At 37.8% G+C, this 22840-nt stretch overlaps 1 protein-coding gene across 3 annotated transcripts in view; it reads left to right on the forward strand.

Moving 5' to 3' along the window:
• Positions 1-22353, forward strand: part of cabp4 (calcium binding protein 4) — a 34854-nt gene extending 12501 nt beyond the window's left edge. For all 3 annotated transcript variants that reach the window (XM_047365696.1, XM_047365695.1, XM_047365694.1), the window contains 5 exons: positions 9348-9378; positions 11083-11226; positions 17968-18077; positions 19928-20075; positions 21683-22353. In XM_047365696.1, coding sequence (XP_047221652.1) covers positions 9348-9378; positions 11083-11226; positions 17968-18077; positions 19928-20075; positions 21683-21711 — 462 coding nt within the window. In that variant the 3' untranslated portion in view covers positions 21712-22353. The remainder of the gene's footprint in view (positions 1-9347; positions 9379-11082; positions 11227-17967; positions 18078-19927; positions 20076-21682) is intronic.
• The last annotated feature ends 487 nt before the right edge of the window (positions 22354-22840 follow it).

Genomic DNA, 22840 nt, shown 5'->3' on the forward strand with positions numbered 1-22840 from the left:
TCTAGAAAATATTAGGATTATTTTTAAATATTTACATAATTAAAAAGGCCATTTCTAAATGATTTATATCTTTTCTCTGTAATCAATGACAAGGGACCTATCACCTCAGGAGTCAAACAGTTTCTACATATTGCTGCCAAGCTTTCTGCATCTCTCTCTTTGGGTATTGCACCTCTGATCCCCTGCAACAATCTCTACATTGTTGTCGTCTGGAAGGTTTACTTGCAAGATAAGAACAGAAACACAACTAAAGCGCGAAAGGAAAGCTTACAGGAACAGTATTAACTTTATGGAGTGGATCTGCCTGAGACCAAACCTAAATCTAATCCAGAATCAAAGAGCAGTGGAAGGGAGATGGAATTACCTATCTATCCCTCCATTTTCTATACCTGCTTAATCCTGTTCAGGGTCCTGGGGGTGCTGGTGCCCTTCCAAGCAGACAGGAGGCAGGAAGTACATTCCCATGTCCATCAGAGGACTAACAAAGAGAAAAACAATCGAACACTCAATGGAGAAAAGCTTCGGTTGTATGTTGCCAACATAAGAACTGTTTAATTATTGTGACAGTAAATAATTTGGGGCTGGTGTTAAATAACTTACGAAATAAATTAATTTATAACGAAATACGAATCACAGAAGGATCTCTGGCGCAGGATCCCTAAAACATTTTTTTTACCACATTTGGGGAGTTGTTTATCCCATTTTAAGCCAGAAGAAAAAACGTTCCCTGAAAGGCAAACTCTGACATGGGCATGAATAATTTATGGTCTTCCCTGTAATACCAACCCTTTTCAATATCCTAAGAGTTGCAATAAATCTAACTCAAAATGAGCAGCTGAGGGAAATTGGTTTTTATTATGCATCACCAAACTAACATATTAGTAATAATGTTAATTTAAACATTTTCACCATATTTTGTAGTGTAAGTATAAGGAAAAAAAGTGGTCTTCCTAATGATGGATTACTTGGTTACAGCATCTGTAGCCCGATAATTCAGAGGAGATGGTTGTAATCTGGTGATATTTTTAATGTAAAATTAAAACTTTTTCAACATGTAGCACAACGTGGAGAGCAATTTGAAGAGTTTCTTTGAGATTGCAACATTTCATATTTTGACAAACATCCATGACTTATACTGTACAGAGTTGTACAATACCTAGCTCACTGCTAACAACACATTAGGCTAACAAAATATATTATGTTTCATCTGCAAGAATATTTGGTTAGCTCTGGCCAAGTTTTTTAAAAGCACATTCCTGAAGTTCATGAATAGTAAGGGAAATGACTTATGCCTGTTTCAAGATTTTAGAAATGTCATTTGCTTTTCAACATGATGGTAAAAAAATCATATATGTAACAGCTTTGGTCCTACATTGTAAGGTTTGCAGCCACACAGCAAGCGCAACACACAAACAGATGTCACTCACAAACATTCAGATGTCAGACAAGAAATCTCGCAAATCCTCTTGAGATTAAACGTGAGTTCAGAGTGATTCCCCTCCCTGTTTCAGTCACCTCGCTTTCTGATTGGCTACACACTACATTCAACGGGCTGCGTGCTCTTTGTCCTCCAGGAACACACGCTAGGATATCAGGCCAAGACAATCCAATCGGTTGAATATCCCTCATTTGAGGTTGGAGCGGCCCCAACGTCCTTGCGAGCATACTAGATAACACTTAACACACCACACACAGCAGGAATATTTGATAAGATCGGCATAAAAATTTTGCCATGTGAACCATTAGAGCATTAGAGATGAGCAGCCTTGACTTTACAGTAAATGTTATTTACATTTAAGGCTTCTGAAGACACATTTAAATCATTCTTTCTTCAGGGTGGGATGATCCTACATCACACAACACAACAGCCTCACAGCATGATGCTGCCACCACCACACTTGAAAACTTGTACAGTGTTTTGTAAAAACCAAAAGTCTCCCTGAGATGAAAGAAAATTGATTATAATGAACAATCCTGGAACAAACAAGGCTGAAGCCTATCATGAACTGGAAGCTGATGGGAGAATAGTGTCACTGACCCAAGTGATCCCAGTTTAACATCATAGACATAAACGGTGCCGACCACAAAATCAAAATCAGATTTATTGGCCAAGATTGTGTTCACTATCAAGGAATTTCAGTTTGGTTCAATGTTTGGTTCACAGTGAAAAGACATTAAGTACAAATATATAAATAAAATAAAAGCTGAAGAAACAATATGTACATACAGGGGTTGGACAATGAAACTGAAACACCTGTCATTTTAGTGTGGGAGGTTCCATGGCTAAATTGGACCAGCCTGGTAGCCAGTCTTCATTGATTGCACATTGCGCCATTAAGAGCAGAGTGTGAAGGTTCAATTAGCAGGGTAAGAGCACAGTTTTACTCAAAACATTGAAATGCACACAACATTATGGGTGACATACCAGAGTTCAAAAGAGGACAAATTGTTGGTGCACGTCTTGCTGGCGCATCTGTGACCAAGACAGCAAGTCTTTGTGATGTATCAAGAGCCACGGTATCCAGGGTAATGTCAGCATACCACCAAGAAGGACGAACCACATCCAACAGGATTAACTGTGGACGCAAGAGGAAGCTGTCTGAAAGGGATGTTCGGGTGCTAACCAGGATTGTATCCAAAAAACATAAAACCACGGCTGCCCAAATCACAGCAGAATTAAATGTGCACCTCAACTCTCCTGTTTCCACCAGAACTGTCCGTCGGGATCTCCACAGGGTCAATATACACGGCCGGGCTGCTATAGCCAAACCTTTGGTCACTCATGCCAATGCCAAACGTCGGTTTCAATGGTGCAAGGAGCGCAAATCTTGGGCTGTGGACAATGTGAAACATGTATTGTTCTCTGATGTGCTAGATGGGCGCGTCATTGCCAAGGACTACCGAACCATTCTTGAGGACCATGTGCATCCAATGGTTCAAACATTGTATCCTGAAGGCGGCGCCGTGTATCAGGATGACAATGCACCAATACACACAGCAAGACTGGTGAAAGATTGGTTTAATGAACATGAAAGTGAAGTTGAACATCTCCCATGGCCTACACAGTCACCAGATCTAAATATTATTGAGCCACTTTGAGGTGTTTTGGAGGAGCGAGTCAGGAAACGTTTTCCTCCACCAGTATCACGTAGTGACCTGATAGTGACCTGCAAGAAGAATGGCTTAAAATCCCTCTGACCACTGTGCAGGACTTGTATATGTCACTCCCAAGACGAATTGACGCTGTATTGGCTGCAAAAGGAGGCCCTACACCATACTAATAAATTATTGTGGTCTAAAATCAGGTGTTTCAGTTTCATTGTCCAACCCCTGTATATCTGTAAATGCAACCAATACTTTTCATCTTTAAGGCAAATTGTGATGGTGCAAATAAGCTTATTTTGTTTCACATTGGAGTAGATTAAACTCTAGCTGTAAGGTGTTCATTATGTTCATCAGTGAGACAGCCTGGGGGGAGTCACTGGTTCTGAATCAACACCTTCAAGTTTCATTTGATCCCACATGGACAAGTCAAGTCGACTCTTGAGCAAGGTTTTATGATCAGAAGAGAAAAAGAAAATGGAGTACATTTGGAGGAGTCACTTGGTGGTGCTTACAACTCCAAGAACATCATACCAACTGTCATACACAGTGGTGGTTACTTCATGCTGAGGGTCTGTTTTGCTTCCAGTGATGGAAGTGGATAGAATATTGATGGAAAACTTCTTCTAAAGTCTTCAACTTCAATTCAAATCAGCATTTTGACTAACATCAAGCTCATAGAATAGGCCACAACCTCAACAATGTTTAAAATTTATGAACAGTACTTAATTTGGCAGGAAGGGTAAATGATATTCAAATATTAATGAAGGATGCATGTGTATATTTATTGCATGTATGCATAGAGAATGTCTGTAATAATTTGCCAAGATTATCCCAAAGAGGTCTTTACTAGACCAGTAATTTTGCTTAAGCAAATATGCCCAGTTCCAGTAATTCAAACATAAGCACAATGGCCCTTTACTTCGAATTTTACACTAAAAAAAGATACTCCTTTTTCAGGAAAGTCATTCCAATAATTTCACAAATTATTCAGTGCCCAGCTGCTGGGCTGCTGTCCAATGAAGTCCTGTTTGGCTCAGGTTAAACATTGGCTGAGTTCATGACTGATATCACTTTTCCAGGTTCCTGCAGGGCACCCCATTGGAAAAATTACAACTGGAAGACAGCCAGCAATCCCACCTTCCAGTTCTAGGTGAAAGCACTGAGCACAGTTATATATAGTAGGCATATCGTGATCTAAAATAGCTTATAATAAGTGGATGTGACATGTACATTTTTCTTTCGGAGAGAGGGATGAACAATACATTTGCAGTCTCTGTTTCTAGTTAAGTTTGGTTTACTGAAACCATTGTTATTGTTTGAGCCTTTAGTAAACAGAATCATATTTATATCTTTTAGGCTCTTTATTGTCCAAGCTCGTGAAATCTTGGAATTGGTGCAACAAATGCAAAAGATTAGTAGAGAGGAAGAAAGGCAGCAATGTTTTTAGCATTAAACCAACACAAAACAAAGTGATCTTGTTTCCAGCAAGAATAGACACATGGCCACCTGTAAAACTGTAATAGAACCATAAGAGAAGAATAAGAGAAGTGTAAGCAAAAAAAAGACTTTTCCCATTCTCTCTTGCTGTCATTAGATTGTAGCTCTCACAATTTGTGTAACGCTGGTGAAGGATTTAATTCAGCTTCTTTGTTTGATCAGTCAGGATTTTTGCAAACAGTGCTGAAATAATTTGCACAATTTGTTCTCATGAGCTCCTTTCAGATACAAGAAAGATAACATTACTGGCTTCATCAATCTGCAACAGCATTAACATTCAGCCATTCAAAGATTAGCCACTTCTGAATTAATGTTCCTTTACGACTTCATTTAGACATGCTCCTGAAACTGATGGAGAGAGTCGTGGTGCATGCACGATATTTGTCATCTGTGCAAGATTGCATAGTACATCAACATGACACCTAGGTGTTTAGTTAATGTCAAAATAATTGAAAGGTTTACATTTCTTAAAAAGGCTTCACAGTTTGTAAATTTAGAGTTACTTGGAAAAGTATTCACCTCCTTGGCATTTTTCATGTTTTGTTGTCTCACAACCTGGAATTGAAATAGATTGTCTGAGAGTTTGCACCATTTCATTTACAGAACATGCCTACAACTTTGAAGATGAATTATTTTTTTTATTGTGAAGTAAACAACAAATAGGACAAAATACCTCCTCAAGGCACCGCAAAGTCTATAACTAAATTATTTCACTATCATAATGAAAACATTGTCAAAACAAAAGGTTTCCTGTCGAAGCAGGACACAGAAAGAGTGCTATTTTTAGATTATTGCAATGATGTCTTTACTGGTCTGGTTTAAAAATAGGTCAGGGAGCTGCAGCTCATCATATTACACCAGTTCAAAAATCACTGCACTAGCTCTCTATTACTAAAAGGGTAAAACCATGAACAGGGACATCCCAATACATTAGAATATCACTGAAAAGTTCATGTATTTCATTAACTCAGTTGAGTGAGTAAAACACATGATATAGATTTATTGCACACATACTGATGTTTTCAAGCCTTTAATTCTGTAAATTATAATGATTTTCCGCTTAAAATTAATGAAAACATGGCATGTTGTATCAGACCAATAAAAAAAAAACATTTTTATTACAGAAATGTGGTCTTAATAAAAAGTATGTTTAATGCCTGCTTAAAGGTTGTTATTTTAAAAGAGTACTTTTAATCTGAAAAACAAGCCTCATCTGAACACATATTCCAGTCCACAGAGATGCACCTGTAGTTTCCATTGGAGACCTGCTTACTCAGTGTTCCTGGAACAGAACAGAACAAGGGGAGAGAGCATTTAGTTTCGACAAACTCCCTGAAAACCTGAAATATGGAGAAACTGTTGATTAGTGTGAAATCTTAACTGAAAACTTTTAATTAGAGTGAGGTTCTTTGATCTTTATAATCAAAGTGTCTCTAACCCAATCAATGATGAGTCACTGATTGAAGATTAAATTTGCATTTTTATTATGTGTTTCTTTTTTTGCAATGCTTTTCAGTTTGAAGGCTTTTGTTTCTTTAATGTTTTTTCTTTGATTTTATTTAAAGCATTTTATATTGTATATGAATGTTGCTGTATACATAAACTTGCTTTGCCTTGTGTCACGTTTTCTGGAGCATACAGAAAAGAAACCGGTGGATAAATGTTTATACTCAGATGTTGAGAATGTAATAAATCTGTTGGAAAATTAGAAATTTGAGTCTGGGAAAGCATGAGATTTTTAAATGGGAGTAATTCATTAGCTTCACCGATGGGACTGTTTCATTGTTTACAAGCAAATTATGGGGATAGAATAACATTTCACAATGATGCTGGATTTCTAATAGATCCATGACTAATCCGTCCAGTGTTACTTTCGCAGTCCCTGGTCTGAATTCGTCTGGAACCCTGCAGAGGATGTGCAGTTTGGGTTGATGCCGGGACGATGATGCAGAGAGACCACCTATCCTGCAGCAGTCCTCATGTCAACATTAGTATCAATAAACCACTGAGCCCATTTTACTGTCAGCTCTCATGAAAACAGAAAAATATGGGATGTATCTAAATCTAATGAATGGCAGAAACAGTCTTTTTTTAGCTGCATTTTCATTCTGACAGCTTTACGTGTGCATGTGTCATGCTAACAAAACAGCGCACATGGCCATGTGAAGCCAGACAGGATAATATTAACCGTTAATGGGCTCATTCTGATGGATGAAGTGAGCCTGACTGTGAGGCCAATTAATGTGCTGACCTTGCAAACTAAATATTGCCCCTGCATGATTGGATGATCTTGTGGAGGGTAAACAGTGATTCTGCAACATGCCAAGAGAAATCATATTAAACCATAAGGGTTTAATAAATCAAACAGGCATTAGAAGTGATACAATTCCTGATGCAATTGCCTCTTGGCTCTGTGTTTAAACTGAGTTGGCAATGTAATACTGTGAATAATCATTGAAATGGTTGCCATGCGAGGCGGCATCCAAATAAATCATGGAGGCATTTCTTCTTGTTAGAGTATAGTGAGCTTGAGCAGGGTGACCTTGTATGATTTATGTTTTACCTGCAGCACATGTTAGACTGACATTTTTTTCTTGTATCTTAGCTTAATTCATGCAATAAATGTTTCAAGAATTAGAAAAATATTCTCTCTGTAGACTGATAAAAGCTGTGATTTGAAAAGAAAATGAAAAGGCACCAAGCTGAGGTGGGCATGATGTTAAGGAGATTTAAAAGTCATTGTTAATGTATTTTTTTCAGGAAGTATAAAGCAGAATTTAAATTTATGAACACGTTTCCTGCTTGCCTAAAACTTAAAACCTCTTTAAGTCATACCTCACCTTAATTTTTTAAGCAAATCCAATCTTAACTGTTTAAATAATTTCATTAATAAATAAATAAAGAACTTTGTCTGAGTTAATGATTTACAGATATCTATGACAAACTGCTCTACTTAAGGTGACTTGATGTCATTTTTTTATTTCACCTTACAGTTTATTCTCCTGCTTTGTTTTATTTTTCAGTGAGATTCCTTCTCCGTTCCTCCCTGTCTATTATTCCCTCTCTCCCCCAGCTCCCTGCCTTAATTCTCTGCAGCTGTTGCTCATTCTCACCTGTTTGCCCTTCTCTCTCTCCCAGTGTATATATACTAGTTGGTTTTTGTAGTTTCTTTGCCGAGATCTCCCGTTACGGTATTCCGTGCCTCATGCTCATCGTCCTCTGGATATTTTATCTCCCACTCTATGTTCTATTCCTCTAAGTGTTTCCTGTAAGTTTTGATTATTATTAAACCTTTAACTCACCACGTGGCTCCCAGATTCCTCTCCACACCTTGGTCCATCTACTCCATGCAACATGACAATTAAAAAAAATAAAATACTTAAATGTTTGTGGCTGTAAAGATCAAGAAAATGTGAAAAGATGAATGTGTTTCAGAACATTTGCAAGGCACATATTAAGCATATTATTTCCTCTGAAAATAGTAGAATTATTACAGGTAAGAAACTGTGAATAATGGATCATTTCGAAGTTCCCGAGCCTCTTACTTTTCAAACTGTGCTTCTGACTTCAAGGTTTGCCTCAAGTATTGCAACTGTTTTCCAAATAATTGACATTTTACTCTATTTTTGCCTTATTTTTCTCCTCTAACTTGTCTTCTTCCAGGAAAGTTGAACAAATCTGTCAGTTGTAATGGTATTTTTTTCTCTGATGTAGTCAACTGAAAATAATTTTTATTTATATTTGTTACATTTTTGAACAGTAAATGGACTGAATTTATATAGTGTTTTCCTAATCCTACGAACAACTCAAAGCGTTTTACACAGGAGCCACATTCACTAGCCCACCCACATTTATACAACGATTTTTGTTTTTGTTTAATTTTACAGGTACATTAGAGTTTTCTACAAACCCCAGAACAATTCTGAACCACTGAGTTAAAAAAAATATCCAAAATCCTTTTCCACTGTAAAAATATCTAACCCTAAAATGTCAAAAAATTTAACAATATTTGCATCTAATTGTGTTAATTTTGCTGCAGGACTTAGTTTAGACAATCACTTGGACAATATTTAAACTTTATAACCTTTAATGTCTCCTCTGTCTGTTTGTAGACAGACTCATTAACATATTGTGAATTCAAGCCCTTAGCAAACATCTCAAATCTAAAGCCATCCACAACATCTAAAGTGGACATTTTGCTCCAAGCAGTTTTGCTCCTGTTTGCTGAAATACCTAAAAATGCAAGACAAAGGAACACACAGCAAGCCAGAGAATAGTGAATGACTCACGCTGGTAGCCATATGCAAATAATGTCTTCTGCCTAAGTAGGCCAGGGTACACAAGTGTATTTCAGTGAATAAGCCGTCATGTATTTTTTTCTCTTTGCGACAAGGTTTACTGTTGTACGGTTGTGCGTGGGTATGTTTTGGGTGCATGCAGACTAAGATTATGTCTCCCGGTGAAGCAGATGCAGAGGCGAGTGTGCACACGTGCATGAGTGCATGATATGGTATCATTTTGCCAATTAGAGAGACATGTCGCTGGGTGAAATCTCATTAGGGTCCTCTGTCAGCACACAGCAGCGCTAACATGATATGCATGTAGTTCTAATTTGGTAGTCAAAAGCCAAATTATGACTAGATATTTCTCAGGAGAATTCTGTTTTAAAGTCACCCTGATTTCACCCACCGCTCTGCGAAACTGTTTTCTAATTATTACCTCTGTGTCCTTTCTCTGCTCTGCAGGAGAGAGAGCTGATGCCACTGGAGATTGATGGTAAGATGGGGGTCTTTTTGATGCAACTCCAACAAGACACTTGCATGACATATTACTAGGGAATGCAGATGTTTATGTACTACATCAAAATGTTTCTCCTTTATCATTTATGTAAGATTGAAGGACTCTTAGCCTGTAATAAGTTAATAAATATGTCTTGTTTCAGACTGCAAAATTCAAGTGAAATAGCATACAGTGCCTGGAATAAAAACATGCGAATGGAGGATATTTACAACTTCACAACCATCAAATGGTGTACTTTATATAGATTTTATCAGATCAACCCAAGGTGTATAATTGTGAAAAGGAAGCAAGGCCTCAGATGTTTGTTAGAGCATATTAGTGAACAAATAGCATCATTAAGACCAAGAACGCAGCAAAAAGGCCAGGGAGAAAGTTGTGGAGACTTTAAAGCTGTTTCAGATTGTAAAACAACGTCCCATGCTTTCAAGAGTTTGGGACAGACTGCACATCTGCCAGGAAATTGCCGCCTAAATGAACTGAAGGTCGAGCAAGAAAGGCTTTAACCTGAAAAGCAGCGAAAAGCCCATGATAACTCTGGTGAAGCTGCTCATGCACTCAGTAAATCTGATCTTATTGGAAAAGTGGAGAAAGCCATTGTTGATTAAAACACGAGTAGTCCAGTTTGCCATTTGGCACAAAACACAGTAAATATCTGAAAGAAGGTGCTCTGCTCAGTTGAGACCAACATGGAGCTTTCAGGCCAGCACGCAAAAAGTCATGAGTGAAAAATAACACTACTCACCATCCCCAGGAGGAAACATGGAACCACTATGTTTCCTTTTGAGGATGATGTGCAGCATGAAGCCTCAGACTGCAGAATTGCTTTTCTTTAGGGAGCAAGGAAGCTGGTCAGATTTGATGCAGAGATGGGTGGGACTAAACTCATGGCAATCATAAAAGAAAACCAGCTAGAACTGGTAAATACTTGAGACTGGAGCAAACGTTTCCCTTTCAATACCAACACAAAAGACAAAACCAGAGCTAAAAAGTAAATGTTCCGATCAAAGCATATTTATGTTTCAAGTGTGACTCTAGTTACAATATTCTCCAAAGCTGGAGTCCTAAAATCTGTCCTGTTGCACTTTGGCACGACAGGTTTGATGTGTGTTAAACACGTGTTATTTGACGAGAAGCACCGCAGCACCTAAAGTGGTCCTGACAGAGTCCAGACCTTCATCAATTCAAAACCAATGGAAAATGTGGTAAAATTGATGTTTACAGAACCACTCCATTCAATCTGCCCAAGCTTGGGCTATTTGAACCAAAGATTTGGAAACAAACATATTCCCTCTCTAGATGTTGAAAGCTGGTAGAGAAATATCCCAAGAGACTTGCAGCTATAATTTCAATGAAAGGTAACGAAATAAACTTTTAAGGTTTTTGACTGAGAAAAGAAATTGAAAAGTGCGTCATTTTCTCTCATCTTCACAATCATGCTCTAGACTGGGTTGATTTATCACATAAACTCCTAACAAAAGACATTGAGGTTTGTGGTGACCAAAACACCACAAACGTGACCAAATCAGAAAAAGTTCAAGAAATGTGGATATTTGCAGAAATTTGCAGAAAAGGTGAAAAACTTTTGAACTATTGTGACTGAGTTTTTGTGTTTAACATTTTTGAATTCTTTTTTTACCTCAAGCATTACAGTTTGTTGCAATTTGTCTGTGTGTCTGCCAGAGCTTCAAGAGGCCTTTAAGGAATTTGATTATGATGCTGATGGATTCATCCATTATAAAGACATTGCAGACTGCATGAGGACCATGGGCTACATGCCTACGGAGATGGAGCTTATCGAGATCATCCAACAAATCAAGATGAAATGTTAGTATTCATCTGTTGGGCAGAATGTGTGCTCCCCTCCCAATACAGCCTTCTCAAAGGATCAAGTCATGTGTGCATGATTGATGGCCCTTCCTGAAATGAGCAGGTGGGAAATGTGAGAGTAATGTCTCTGTGTGCTGCATAACTGTCTGATTGTGCTATTTTTTGCAAGTTCACAATTGTTGTCTTTGGACCTGAGGATACCTAATTTGTTCTGGTGTACTGATTAATAGGCCTCATTCTGCAGGTGCGGGGACACTCTGGAGTTGGTGTCCTTTTTGAAGCTTAGCTCACTTCTCTGTGCTTTTTACGTTGAGCTGGAGTCTGATTTACTTTGGGGATGATTAAGTATAAATACTCACTGTTAGCATTTTTAGTTCAGTGCAATGCAGTATTGGACATGAAATCAGCTTTAAAACGTTTTAAATCCCATACAGTCCCTCATAAATTATTATTGCTATGCCCTGGAAGTTTTTGACATTTGTAAGAACGTTAGAACCTAAATCTTTAAACATGATCGGGATTGTTTCGTGCTTGCCCAGCATAAAGTGATTCATAGTTGTTAAGAGGAAGGAAAATGATACATGCTTTGCAAGTTTGTAATTAAAAACGTTGAAAGTATGGCATACAAAGCTTGTTGAAGACCTTAGCTGCACTTACAGCTGTTTCGGGTATGTCTCTACCAGCTTTTCACATCTGCAGATCTGCCCATTATTCTTTACAAATTAGATTATGGTCAGTTAAAGTGTTAAAAAGTTTTTGCAGCCTCTAACAGGTTCTCTTCCAGGATTGCCCCGTATTTAACTCCACAAATCTCCCCTAGAATTCTGAGCAGCATTCCTGTCCCTGCTGAAGAAAGCCATCCCCACAGCATTATATTGCCACCAGCATGTTTACTGGGGGTGCTGCGTCAGAGTGTTAGTTTTCCACCACACAGGGTTTTTCACATAGACCAGAAAGTTTCATTTTGGTCCCAACTGACTTCCACATGTTCGCTGGGTCCCCTTCATGGTTTGTGGAACATTGCAGGGAGAGACAATGTTGACTTTCTTTTACCCTTTCACCAATCGCCCTTCCATAAAGGCCAGGGTTGTGGGGTAAACAACTTAACGTTGTCCTGTCAAGAGATTTCCCCACCTGAGCTGTGCAGCTTGTCTGGAGTTACCAGGGGCCTTTTGGCTGCTTCTCTAATTAATGCACTTTTTGCACAGCTTGTCAGTTTAGGTGAGTGGCCATGTGTTGGTTGGTTTGCAGTTTTGCCATTTTGAATGCAGATTGAACAGTACTTTATGAAAAACTCAAAGCTTTGAGTATTGTTTCAGTTAACCCAAGTTAACCCAGCTTTAAAATGTTTTACAACTTTCCCCCTGACATGTCGGTTGTGTTTCTTGGTCGTCATGATGCTGTTTGTTCACTAATGTTCTCTAACAAACAAAGGCCCAAAAGTTTAAGGATTTTACAGAAAAGCTGATGTTATATAGCAATTAAATTAGGCAAGGTTTAAAGTTAATTTGTGGCCTTTAAAGGGGTAAATGTATTTGCAAGCCACACTTATTTTAGTTGTAAATAATCCAATTTATGTTGGTCTATCACAACAAATCCAAACAAGTAAATGTGATATGTGAAGAAAGTTCAAGGATTTTTATTATTTTGCATGGCAGTGTAGATCATGGTAGTAATATTAATTTTCATGCCTGAAATTGAGGAAGAAATGTCCTAAACAAACAGACAAGTATAAAAACAACTGAGCATGAAGTTAAACGTTGCTGAAGAATGATGACATCAATTAAGGCATCAATGCATACAATGGCCGTTCGAGAAGAAAGTAATAATAAAGTATTTAACTCCTATATGAGTTCTTAAGGTTAAAAATTAGAAGTTGATTCATCCAAAAGGAAATCAGGAGAGATGTTGTTTGAGAGTAGCTTGGAAACTTGTAGTCTACCTGTCATTCACCACAAATTTGCACGACAGCTGGTGACAAGTATTCATATTTAAGAATAAACAATAGGCAGAATTCAAGTACTAACAATTCCTTGGTTTAAAGGCTTCCGAGAAGTGCCTGAAACTTACCTCATCCGTTCAGAAAACCCGCTCGGAAGAGATCCTCCTACCCTGTTCCCTCCTCTGGTGGACTCCTACTCTTCACTCTGCAAGCAAACAACTCCTTTACTAAATCTCCACCATTCCATGAAGGCAACCAAACTCACCACTCTCTCTTCCTGTGCAGCTGATTCATGCTCTGATCCTGACGACCTGTTCCTCATCAAATAAACAAACTTAAGAACTGTTTTTCATTCTCCTGAGTTTTTCTGCATGTGGGTCAGAGCCATTAATGTTAAGATGACAGGATCTGACATTCCAATTATTTTGGGAAATGTTATACGTTCATTCCCATGGACCATGATTTGAAATCTTGGTTTCAAGTGCCAGCAGCATAGTATTGATCAGGTGTGAGAATGACTTTAGAACTATGCACTGTTTTTGTTGTTTTAGATTTTGTACTTACTCATAAAATATTCAGTTAATTAAAACACATATCACAACTGCTGTTGGCAAGTAGGTGTCATGTCTATTATTCATTTTTTGTGTCTCCCTCTTGGGACTTGTTTCTATTGAGAATCACATCAGGCAACCACACATTAACTGTCAGCCAGTAGCTTTACTTTGACTGAACACACATGTTTACAATAGAAAAAAGAGAACTGTTAATGTCAGACTAGCTGCACAAAAATGACAGCTGTGGCAAATTAGATAGCAAAAATGTATCTGAAAATGATACTTGGGCATATTCACATTCTTTTGTCGTGTTGGAGATTTGGCAAAAACAAATCAAATTTACCATGGTTTGAACAGACACTGTACAGGTTTTATATTTCACTGCCATTGAAAAAAAACTGAAACCTGGAGTAAGAATGGATTTCAATCACAAACACAAATATTTTTCAAAGCCCAATACATTTTAACTGTCATTTTGTTTTTCTTCTCGTTATCTCTGAAGTCTCACATTTAGTGTGACAAATAAGCAAGTAACTTACAAATAGAAAATTAGTTGCCTTTTAGATCTCTAGCCAGATAATGGGGAACAACTATATAAACAAGCCAAAAACCCTCTTCATTTGTTTTATTTTATTATTAATCAATTTTCAACGTTTAAAACAAGGTCGCTCATTTGCCAGCTGTTATGAATAGATATAGCAAGAGGACACTGTTTTAAAGAGTTATTCTGTCTTGTTGACAACCTAATATTACTTTTAAATTAATATTTGCATCATCTAGTATCCTTTCATATTATGTTCAGACTTTTACGAGTCAATATATGAGTTCTACATGCACAATGCTGTTTCAGTATGTCTCCATCACTGGCTCTGGGTTGCCTGTATATGCACATTAAGACTAATTCTACCTGTTGACGCCAGTTTGACAACCAGTTTCTTTTCGTAACAATAAAAATTATCAGAATTTAGTTTTTCACTTCCCAGGAAGTGTGCACAGTTTCAACATACTTTTTAGGACGACTAGAAAAAGCAATGTCCTTTGAACAAATAGCTGCTGGGGACACATGACTCACTAGTACAAAGCTTTGCGCAATTAAGAATCTCAAAGGCAGCACCAGATCACTGATAGGCTTCAGTGAGGATACTGCCTCTGTCAGCCTTTTAGAAGTTTTTAAGTTTCGTTGAAGTGGGCTTCAAGAATACACATGAGCAGTGAGTATCATACCTGTAGAAGACAGCAGTTGGAGTGATCCACAAACAATAATTTAAAGTTATTTCTGAATTTCTGATTACATTGTTAGGGTAACAACAAAAAAGATGAATAGAAAGGAATTGCTTACTCAGTTTTAGTGCAAAGAATTATTTAAAAGTTTATTTATGTCAGTATTGACAAGTGAAAATCATAATGAACCTTATATGTGTTAAATGTTTTCTGTACAGCTTTAAGATTGTCTCACATTATTAAAAATCCAAAATGCAGATAAAAAAAATTAGAATATAACATAAGACCCCTTAAAAAAGGGATTTTTTTAGCACTAGTGGCCTTTATTAACTGGCAGAGAGAAAAGTGGGGAAACATGCAGCAAAGAAATCAAGGGTTCTTTAATCAAACACAAGATGGCAACTACTCCTGGCTGTGTTGTAGCTTTGCTAAAAATTAACTTCATTGTGTGAGAAGAAATAGCAATAAGGTCAGGGCTAATTTAGGAAGCTAGCTTCATTAGCAGGTATGTTAGCAAAAGCAAGAGTTTTATGTCACATTATTTCATTTGTCAGAGCTGAAAACCAATTTTCAAATAATGCCAAAACACTTAATCATTTTAAAAATGAGTCCTGGTACACTGCTCAGAGAGAATGAATAGAACTGCTGTAATAACATCATTAGACCCTCTGGGGGAAAAAAGGACTGACGTAATAATTTCAAATAATGCTGTTGTTATTTTCCTCTGAGTCTACTAAAGCTTCCCTTTATTCCCCATCAATCACTACTGTACTGGCTTCAGTTCTGGCAGTTATCAACTATGAAGCCTATTAAAGCCTATAAAGTTACCATGAACTAAAATGCCCATGTTGATCCAACACATGAAGCACGGAGGAAATCAGAAAAGACAATGAGCAAGGACCTGGACTGTGGGTCTAAAGTCCTGCCTGTCACAGGCATAAAATCACCTGGTACCCTCTTATAGAAATAATTTCCTGATTACATTGCAAGATTAACAACAGAATAGATGGATAAAAAGAAATTGCCTTCCTCAACTTAAATGCAAAGTTCAATGATTTTTGCCTGATAAAAGGTCTGTGACTGAATCATTGCATTGTAACTTTTCAAGATTAATTTTGATTTCTTCAAATGCCTATTCTTCACCTACACACCTGTTTCAGTTATAGATGTGGAAGGTTTCTGTGTATTTCTTTTGGAGTGGACAGTTGTTGTAGAGATGTAGTAGAGATTTACAGATCCACATTTTGTGGCTGACTTTGAGTCTCTGTTGTTTGAAAAGCTTTGACCAGATTTTATACTCTGTTTAGCCTTCGTGTTGAGGCTGTGAGAGCCTTCCTGTTCTCTCGCAGCCTGATTGAACCACAGCCATGTTGAAAGTAAAATTTCCTTTTAAACAGCATCTTACATAAATATACATCATCTGTTTTTATTGTTATATGATGTTGAAATGGCTTACTTCTTGTCTTCTTCACTCAGTAATACCTTTCGTACTGAAGAGTGTTGTTGTCCGTGCAGTCTGGTAGCACCTACTATTGAGTGTTTTGAATTAGGTCAGTGGTGATCACGCTAAAAATGATTTGATTCTGGGCCACATCCAATCCAATTTGTGGTGTATCTGCAGAAAAGCAAATTCAGCAACACCACAGATGTCAAAAATCTGGGTTGTTTGTGTTTCCACCTCAGGTTGTCTGTGGAGGGTGCAGCTGAACCAGCATTGCTGGAGGCTGGATCTGAGCTGGTTTGCTTCTGCACACCTGTTTCTCATCATCATCTGGTAGCGTTTAAGAAGAGCTGTCTGTCAGGCACACTTCGCTTGAGTGTTAACCTACGTGGTAACCTAAGCCCTCTGTGCTCCTCCTCACTTAATGCAGTGCTGCATAAAAAAGGCACAGATGGCTCCTAATGGTTATCAGATCCAGATCAGGGTGATATGCAGTGTAAAGTGCTTCAAACAGTGAAAGAAACATAGTTTATGTCTGAATCCATTATATCACAAGTTTTTATCATTAATATATTTAGTATTTACTACAGCCGCTGTGGTCTGTATTATAATCAGTCAGTCAGTATAACAACAATTAGCCTCTTAGGTCTGACAAAATCCTGTGATTATTGACTGACCTAAACAAAGTAATGCATTGACCCTTCTTGGCATGAGTCCCACCAGAAATAAAACTTTTAAAAAAAACAAATTATTTTACTTTAAGGCATGTTGAAAAATCTATTCTGAATTTAAAAATCACAGTAACAGCTGGAATATTGTTTTTATTATTCAGTTTCTTACATCTGACCGCTTAAACAAAACATGGCAGATTTACGTAACCAATAAATCTCAGTGCTTTCTGTCCATAAAGGAGTTTGTTTTAGTTTTAATCTCTCTGAGTGGTCCTGAGACTTAAAGCGCTGATTAAATTTCTGAAACACAAAATGACGACACAGTTTATTGAAGTAGTCTTTCATAGTAAATGAGAACAGACCACTCTTAATGTACTATGCAATGTTGAATCAGCCTTTGTTTTGTCAAACTAATTGCATTAACCATCCCGTTGTGTTGGTCTGCTCAAACAAAATAAAACTGCTGCTAACTTGGCTGAAGGAAGCATATTAACAACCAGGCAGATTTCATTGGTATCTTTTTGCACATACACGCTGAGAACAATTAGTTTTCACAGCAAACCACGTAATCACTATGTACAAAGTCTTTATGTATGTTCAGTCCCACATCAAACATGGCCTATAATACTTTAAGATATATTTATTATCATTGACACTTTTATTATCTACTTGTTATAATCAAGTTGCATATAAAAACTGTTAGGGTAATCCAGTTTTTAGCACAAAATAAGCAAAACAATTAGCTAAAATAAAGAACCCTGTCTGAAAAATAGCAAAATGTAGCAAACAGCATTGAAGGAAATTAACTTTTGTTTAAATCTGGAAGAGCTGAAACAGGACAGTTTTTTTTGTGGTTTCATGAATCCATCTCCCTGAGCCTGTGAATATTCTTTTCTTTTTTTTTTGCAGGGGGTGGTCATGTAGACTTTGATGATTTCTGTGAATTAATGGGACCACGGATGTTGGCTGAGACAGCTCATATGGTCGGCCTGAAGGAGCTCCGCTGTGCTTTCAAACAGGTAAGAGGACTGGATTTAAGGCCTGAGCCAAAGTATGACTTTAAGTACGCTGGTCCTTATTCTTAAAGTAGATTCAACTAAGAAATTGAGTCCATCTCTTAGTTCAAATAGTTACTATTTAGTTATCATTTAGTCTATTTGGAAATGCCAGGAATGTAAAAAAGTCTAAAAGAGCAGGGCTAGCATGTTAAAGACAGAATAAGGAAAACACAAAAGGGGTCTCCAGGGGTAGAAAGACATTTGTGAAAATTACTTTCTTGTATCCGGATTGTTTCCCTCCAGAGCAGGATAATTTATTGACTACTCTAGAAAGGCCAATAATGGTTATTCTGCAGAGATCTTATAAATAGAAAAATAATGTGTTGCTGCACATGTTTTACTTGTTTTTAGGTTGTCTAAATTCCAATGGTGGATAAATGTTCAAAAACTCATCACAGGCTTAAATATGAGTACACAAACAGAGGCCATACATCCATTATGATCTTCTGTTAGTCACAATCAACCGCACATTTCTTTGCCAACATACTGTAAAGAAGGTAGTTTGTGTGCTTTTTGTTCTGATCACATGTGACTAAGTTAAGTGATGTCAGTATATCTTGGAAATGTCTGAGGATCTCAGAGCATAGATGGATCAATAATTTACTGTGCTGTATGGTGGCGCAGTTGCCTTGCACCAAGAAGGTCCTGGGTTCAACTCCCGTGTCTCCCCGGGTTCTCAACAGGTACTCCGGCTTCCTCCCACAGTCGAAAAACATGACTGTTTGGTTAATTAGTCTCTCTAAATTGCCCTTAGGTGTGAATAAGTGTGTCCATGGCTGTTTGTCCTGTATGTGTCTCTGCGTTGCCCTGTGATGGACTGGCGACCTGTCCAGGGTGTACGCCGTCTCTCGCCCATAGACTGCTGGAGATTGGCACCAGCTCCCCCACAACCCACTATGGAAGAAGTGGTATAGAAGATGAATCAATGAATAAATTTATTTACCCGTCAGGAATTGTTATCAAGTGGGTAGGAGAATCTTCTAGTTTTTATTGACTAACATCACATTCTATTTTAGTTAGTTTCATTATGACCGTCAGATGCGCTACTATCCAACATCCGAAGCAAATCCAGTCTTTAATGTCAGATTTTGGTTTACCTAAAGGCATTTTAAATTAGTGAAGGTGACAAGGGGGGAAAAAATCTTGAAAATAAAAGGTGCCAGAAGGAAGGAAGGACGGAAGGAAGAAAGGAAGGAGAGATTAGATTGGCTAGACTGGAGCTGTAGTCCCTCTTTTCCAGAGGATTGTTGAGAGGTGGGGTTATGTGCTGACCATTGATGAGTGGTGCACCTTTTCTTGTAAAATGCTGAAGGCTCTTGTGTTATCTCTGACCAAGGCAAAACAAGTAAAGTAATAAGGGTATTTATCAGCACAGCTTCGTTAATAATAACTTTTTTTTTCTTCTATGACATGTTTTAGCAAGGTCATCTATTACTGTATCTTTGTCAGCACACATGCTGCATTTTAAGAGCAGATATTCACATGCTTCTGTGTCTGAATGCATATGTGGATGATGAAAACAAAATGACTTAAAACTTCAGAGCACTTCTACATTTAGGACAATATATAACACATTTTTAAGTCAACTGAGTGGTTTTAGAGGTCATTTACCTAACATGTTATGGCTTAGAGGGAACAAGCTGTTTTCAGGCTTCTACAAACATGTTTCAGGCCCTTTTATTTCAAGCTGTTTCTCATTACTGCAGACATATCACCTTTAACTCTCCTCACCTCTAATATAGCTGTCTTTTTATCTTTTTTTTTACATCACGACTGTGTCCCTTATTCCCTGTCCTCCTGTAACGCGGCAGTTCGACTGTGATGGAGACGGAAAGATCACACTGGAAGAACTGAAGGAGGGCATGAAGACCCTCCTTGGGGAGAAGCTGAAAAAAGGGGAATTGGAGGAGATCCTTGGTGATATTGACCTCAACAAAGATGGCAGCATTGACTTTGATGGTGAGTGAACAGGGAGAATACCTGGAAGAGATGGGCTTTAGAACAAACTGGATTGATCTCCAGTTACCTACTTAATGCTCACGACTTATATATACATCCAGTCCATTTTAAATAAACAGTAAAAACTACCTAACATGAAAGAAAGAATTTTTGAGGAAAGGTAATGTGTAGTCATATCTATTTTGTAAATATTTAAAACAGTTGTTGGACAGTGGTGCACAGAAGTGGGCTGCACAGTAGCGCAGTGGGTAGCACTGTTGCCTTGCAGCAAGAAGGTCTTGGGTTTGACTCCCAGCCGGGGGTCTTTCTGCATGGAGTGCCTTAGGTGTGAAATAGTGTGTTTCTTTGTTTTCCTGAAATGGACCTACGATCTGTCCAGGTTGTACCCTGCCTCCTGCCCAATGACCGCTGGAGATGGAAAAAGCGGGTATAGAAAATGGAAGTTTGGAAACCTTGTAAAATATTGCATACTTCTTATACATTTAAACAAAAACATCCCGTTTGAAACACAGTGATGGGAAGATGGATGGAGCTAAAAAGTTGGAAATCCTGAAAGGAAAACTTGTTAGAAGGGTGGCTTTTTATGTTAGACAACCAGGAGCAGCTTTATTCTAGTCAGCCTACCTATCATAATTTTTATGTTTAATATTTTTTCATTGGTGAATTTATCACAGATAATCAATTGCTACCATCATTGCTGAATAGAAAGCACCCTGGGTTTCTTTAAACCTTTAATTTTGGACACACATTTTTTGTGATCTTTGTTTAGAAAGCCGACTTTATTCTGCTCTGTGGAGTGAATTTATTCAAATTATTTACAAATGTTTTTCAAGCTTTTGTTCTCTGATGATCATCAAATAAATGTTGGTTTTTAGTGGAATAAAAATATAAAAAACATGTTCATATTCAGTCAACAACACCATAAAAAGTGCAGTGAGGGCATAGAGATGTGATCATTTTTTGAAGGGATCTGGGCAGGAACGAGCTAGAGGAAGGACACGGCAATAAGTTCTGGATGCAGGAGACAGAGTAATAAAACGAGCTGAGGAATGAGGAAGAAAAATGTCAAGATGGGAAAGGATACATGATTAAGTGCAGGTGGGCTGGCGCTGAAAGAGTCAGTTCATTCAGTTTATCAGCAGAGCATTAGGATCTCCAAGAGTACAAACCTGGACACCTGTCACATGCTACACACAGGAGAGGACACGTATGTCTGGTCAGCTCAAGGGCTGTACGCAAACAACATTCCTAAGAGCTTCCGCTCAGTATGCACATCCAGCATGGACCTGTGCAGGCAACATTAACACATGCATAAACAAAGCAACGGAAAATCTGTGCCAGAGGTTACACATTTACTTGACCTGCATTCATGGAGAAGTAAATTCACAAACAGGTATTGCTACCAAAGTTTTGATAGTTACAGGAAACACACAAGTAGCCTTTATAATTTGGCCTCAGATCTGTTATTTTCCAGCCTATCAGTGCCAAAGTGTGATAATGGAATCAGTGCTGTACAACTTCAGCTGAGAACAATGTGAGAAAATGTTGACATTTGAGAGTCATTGGTCCTTCTCAGAAGACCTGCTGTCTCTGTGTCTTCCCTGCAGAGTTTGTCATGATGCTTTCTGCACGATGACCTCTGATGGAAAGAGAGGGAACTGGATTCAGGAGCTGAGCATCAAAAAAATTTAAGACCACTGCCTACTTCTTTCAGTTTTAAACTGTTGCTTTGCATGTTGATTAAAAAACATATGAAGTCATAGGTATCTCTGTACAACCATCTCAAATGCGAAGGTTGAGTAAGTGCAGTGGGTAAAGGGTGAGTTATGCAATCCAAGCGTGTATGTAACCATTATGCTGTAAGGTTGCCCTCATGTGGCAAAAAAGTGCACAGCTTCATCAAAGCTGACAAAAATTGTTCCTGCAGATTATATCTAAATAAATTTTATATTTTTTCACTCTACTTGTACATATGGACTTTATTGATAGATTAGTGTCTAATGCCTCCTACTAAATATGTAAGGACATTTAATAAAAAAAAAACACTGGGGTTTGTTAAAAAAAAAAAGTGCATTTATTATTGAAAAATGATAACTTAAAAACATTTTAGCAAAAAGCAAGATCTGTCCGACAAGGATTTTTACAAATGATTTACATTAACCATTAACTTAATATATATTTTTATTTTTTCTCCCCTCACAATTTTTTGAGATTGTGAAGACACAGTAGCTTAACCTGAGAAAAAAAAAATTAAAACATTCATGATGCGGCAAAAAAACAAAATTAGGGAGCGGTAACCAAGCCAATGCATAATGGTAATGAAATCACAATGTGATATGGTGTAAGGCAAATGCAGCTCCCCCAGACTGAAGCACTGCAGGTACCCTCCTCAGCAGCTTTTCATGAACTCCTCTGATGTTTACCTCATCTTCTTTGTTGTTTCAATTTATCAGGAATATTGCCAGATCCCCCTAGTATTCACACTATATAGTCAGAGTAGAAACATATTCTAAATTACATATAAATTAATTTCTTAAACTGAATGGCAAATATTTTTGGGGGTATATCGCTCATGCTGATACAGCAATTACAACAAATTGATCATCTTTATAATCTTTGTAATTGTGTTTAGCCCGTCCGAAGTGCTGCTCATCCCACATTTAGTCTGCAGTGCCTTTAATAAAAAAAGAAAAGAAAAGTCAACTGTGCAGCAGGAGTAATGTCTTAATTTCCTCCTTTTTTGTTGAGCAAACCTCCCAGCGACG

This window comes from Girardinichthys multiradiatus, chromosome 5 (genome assembly GCF_021462225.1).
Source record: "Girardinichthys multiradiatus isolate DD_20200921_A chromosome 5, DD_fGirMul_XY1, whole genome shotgun sequence".
Classification (NCBI taxonomy): domain Eukaryota; kingdom Metazoa; phylum Chordata; class Actinopteri; order Cyprinodontiformes; family Goodeidae; genus Girardinichthys; species Girardinichthys multiradiatus.